Source organism: Nelumbo lutea, chromosome 1 (assembly GCF_056320005.1).
Source record: "Nelumbo lutea isolate HS-2025 chromosome 1, American lotus-T2T, whole genome shotgun sequence".
Lineage (NCBI taxonomy): Eukaryota > Viridiplantae > Streptophyta > Magnoliopsida > Proteales > Nelumbonaceae > Nelumbo > Nelumbo lutea.
In genome coordinates, this window is record NC_142684.1 from 193,673,295 (window position 1) to 193,677,083 (window position 3,789).

Sequence of the window (3,789 nt, forward strand, 5' to 3'; positions counted from 1 at the left end):
CAAATCATCATTACAAACAAATGGATGGAAAACTGAACCTGATGCAAAATTTTGTTCAGATTTACACTGCAAATAACAGAGCCTAAGCATTATTTATTAATGGTTAGTTGTTAACCGTATAAGAGGCCATGTTCTAGTAGAGCAGAGCAGCTGTACAAGGACCATTTGAAAAGAGATCCAACCCCAGCAGGGGCCTACAAAGCCAAGCACAAATCGGTTTAGCCCATCATGGGCAAAGGCCCAAATTCTAGTTCATATCAAGTGATTGATTTTTTTCTAAAACATATGTTTTTGGATTCAGTTTTAAGTCCATTAAGGCCCAAAAGCTGCCTATCTGAGATGCCCTGCCCACGTTGCCCCCATTCTCAATGTTATAGACTTCTACTAAATGTGCCAAGAAAATGGCTTAGACTAGAGGCCTAGACCTTGTTAAATCATTCACTTTTTCCTTGGGCAAAACGTTTATAGAAATAGAAAAAAGGACGAGAAGCTTTTGGCAAGAGAGAGATTCACCAAACAAGAAAGGGAAGTAACAACTTTTGTCAATTACCGTCCAAAGTCCAAATTCCACCTAGAGAGATACTTTTGTCACACAAGGAGGATGTGTCTGTGTGTTCCTATTCAACTCCATCATTTCCACCATTTTGGCTCCTTCTGGAAGGAAAACTTTAAACTTTGGTTAAAGTCTGTGGGCCTTCCACTTCAACTTGGGTTGGCAATACGCCAACTTGGCCGGTTCTGGCCCAATTGCGCCCATGACCCGAACAATAACTGAAGAATTACTACTGAACTTTCACTCACTTGATATTCAACAATTCTATATCATGCTTAGGAGAGAGCTATTATATATGGACCTGGATTTGAATTTCAAACCCACGTTGCCCAGTGATTTAAACAAGATTATGAAGCAAGTCCGGTCCATTAATTCTACTCAGGGCCAAGTAGAACAACACAATTGCATTAGCATAATTCTTGGCTTTGGTTCAAATACTGTAAGCTGTCTGATCTTTACCAAACAGATTAAGGTGATTAAACCCCTACCACTCCATGAATCCTTTTTCACTGGGACACATGCTGTTTGTTCTGGTAGGTTTGTTCCTGTTACAAATTTGAGTCCGGATTTGCTGCAGCATAAACACATTCCATTACCCCACTCCCATCTCTGCTGTAACTCTAACAAACTTGCTCAGGGATGATGCAGTTAAAAGAGTTTCATCTCCAACAGTCCAAGGATTATTGTATATTATCTACAAATTAAATTGAGGAGAAAAAAAAGGCTTTTGATTGCCCTTAAATTATTAAGAAGTAATGAGAATACTTTAAACTCGGCCTTATTATAAGCATATAGATTAACTTGCGTTATATATATATGTGGTAGAATGGAATACATAGAGAATCAATAAGCAAATAGCAGAGAGAAGCCAGGGAGAGTAAGACTCGCTTACTTTTTCCCTTCTTCTTCCTTTCCAATCAAAAGACTCGCTCTTTCTCTCTGTCTGTCTGCGTGTGTGTCTCTATTTCTCTCTTATTATCTCTGTGAGATCATCAATCTTCTACCAGATTGTTTTCAGGGTTCTGTTTCAAATCTCATAATAGAAACACACCAAACGCAATGACAGTTGATTGCACTGCAATCGTATCGCTCGATGGTCGAGAGGATAAAAAAGACGAGCAACAATCTCTGGTTTTCGATGCCTCGGTGCTTCAATACCAACCCAACATACCCACACAATTTGTGTGGCCGGACGATGAGAAGCCCAGTGCTGAGGCTCCAGAACTCCGGGTTCCGCTCATCAACTTAGGCAGGGTCCTTTCCGGGGATCCAGTTGCAGCCTTGGAAGCGTCGAGGCTGGTCGGAGAGGCCTGTAAGAAGCATGGATTCTTTGTGGTTGTAAATCATGGAGTGGAAGCACGACTCATCGCCGACGCTCAGCGCTACATGGATTTGTTCTTTGGTATGCCGCTCCACCAGAAGCAGAGGGCTCAGAGGAAGCCCGGTGAGAGCTGTGGATATGCTAGTAGCTTCACTGGCAGGTTCTCTTCCAAACTCCCCTGGAAAGAGACCCTCTCCTTTAGCTACATGGCTGACGTACAATCAAACACTACCGTGGAAGAATATTTCCTGAACGTCCTGGGTGAAGGTTTCAGGGAATTCGGGTACGAAGCCAATATCATCTGTTTGATTCAAAATCTCTTGTTTTACTTCATTTCTTAAAACTTAACTTTTTCTGTTTTTTTTAAATGTTTTCTTTTGCTGTCGTATCGTATGTCTATGTTATAGGAGGGCGTACCAAGAGTACTGTGAAGCAATGAGCACTCTCTCAGTTAGGATCATGGAGCTCCTCGGGATGAGCCTCGGAGTAGGCCCAACCCATTACAGGGATTTCTTTGAAGGAAATGATTCTATCATGAGACTTAACTACTACCCACCGTGCCAGAAACCCCTTCTCACACTTGGAACGGGGCCTCACTGTGACCCAACCTCTCTAACCATCCTTCATCAGGACCAGGTCGGCGGTCTTCAAGTGTTCGTCGACGGCCAATGGCGCTCTATCAGTCCCAATTCTGAAGCTTTCGTCGTCAACATCGGAGATACGTTCATGGTAATTATCATATTAGATAGTTTCCTAGATATAGATTCATATTTCTCTGTGCCCAAGGAGCGATTTTGAATTAATGGCGTTGCCGGGTGGTGGTTGTTGTTGTTTCGTTTCAGGCTCTTTCCAACGGACAATATAAGAGTTGCTTGCACAGAGCAGTCGTGAACAGCAAAACACCAAGGAAATCTCTTGCTTTCTTTCTGTGTCCACGGGCGGACAAGGTTGTGTGCCCGCCGAGAGGACTGGTAGACTCGGAGCATCCAAGGATGTACCCAGATTTCACATGGTCGTCGCTGCTCGAGTTTACTCAGAAACACTACAGGTCGGACATGAAGACCCTTGACACCTTCTCCAATTGGCTTCGACAAGAAAACAAACGAAGAGATATAATATAGCTGCTCTTCTTCTTTTCTCATTGTCCCGACCTTCCGGGCCGGGGGACCAGGAGTTGTTGTTAGGAGGATCGGCGGCAAGAGCAAATCAAACAGAAAGCCAAGTCTCTGGGCGGGAGATAGGAGTTGCCGGTGAAAGCAAGGGAGGGAAAAGCAGAAGAAAATTAAGCAAGAAAGAACCACTAAATTAAATTTTAAACAAGGTCATCAGCTCATTTTTCAATTTTATTTAGTTCTACGAGAAAGCATTGAAATGGGAAAGACCATCAACAAATTAAATGGCCAGCTAGCTAGAGGACTTCATGTAAAACAAAACAGAGCACTTTGCTTGATTGTTGAAGGAATTAAATAACGGAATGAACTTCATGTAAAACGAAAACGAAAACGGAAACGGAACCTTTTTTTGGAATAAGTGGTTGACTGTTGATGGAGTACTGTTTCAAGCCATTTGGATTTTGGTATTTTGGTTGGACCCCTCTCTTTCTCTCTCTCTCAACGGTTCCTAAAGTTTTGACTTTGACTTTGAGCTATGATATACGTCGTCCATTGGGAACTTCTCGACAGTGGTTGCATGATGACGACGAGTTAATTTACAACGACAGAAGTACATAACAACTGCATGCATGGCAAAGAGCAGGCATGCACCCATTTTAAAATATGGAACCCCGACCCGATCGGAGCGGACCGTTGAACCATGAGAAAACACGTGCGTGTGGTGTGATTATTGGGAAATTAGGGTCTCTGAAATTTGGAAGAGAAGCTTTAAGGTGAAGACTTTATTTGTCTTCACTCAATTT

General features: G+C 42.6%; 1 protein-coding gene across 1 annotated transcript; it reads left to right on the forward strand.

Moving 5' to 3' along the window:
- The first annotated feature begins 1,390 nt into the window (after window positions 1–1,390).
- LOC148880117 (gibberellin 20 oxidase 1-D-like) lies at window positions 1,391–3,404 on the forward strand. Its single transcript, XM_088966715.1, has 3 exons — window positions 1,391–2,157; window positions 2,282–2,603; window positions 2,717–3,404. The coding sequence occupies exons 1-3, from the start codon at window positions 1,613–1,615 to the stop codon at window positions 2,993–2,995; spliced, it is 1,146 nt and encodes a 381-aa protein (XP_088822841.1). The 5' UTR covers window positions 1,391–1,612; the 3' UTR covers window positions 2,996–3,404.
- Window positions 3,405–3,789: the final 385 nt, after the last annotated feature.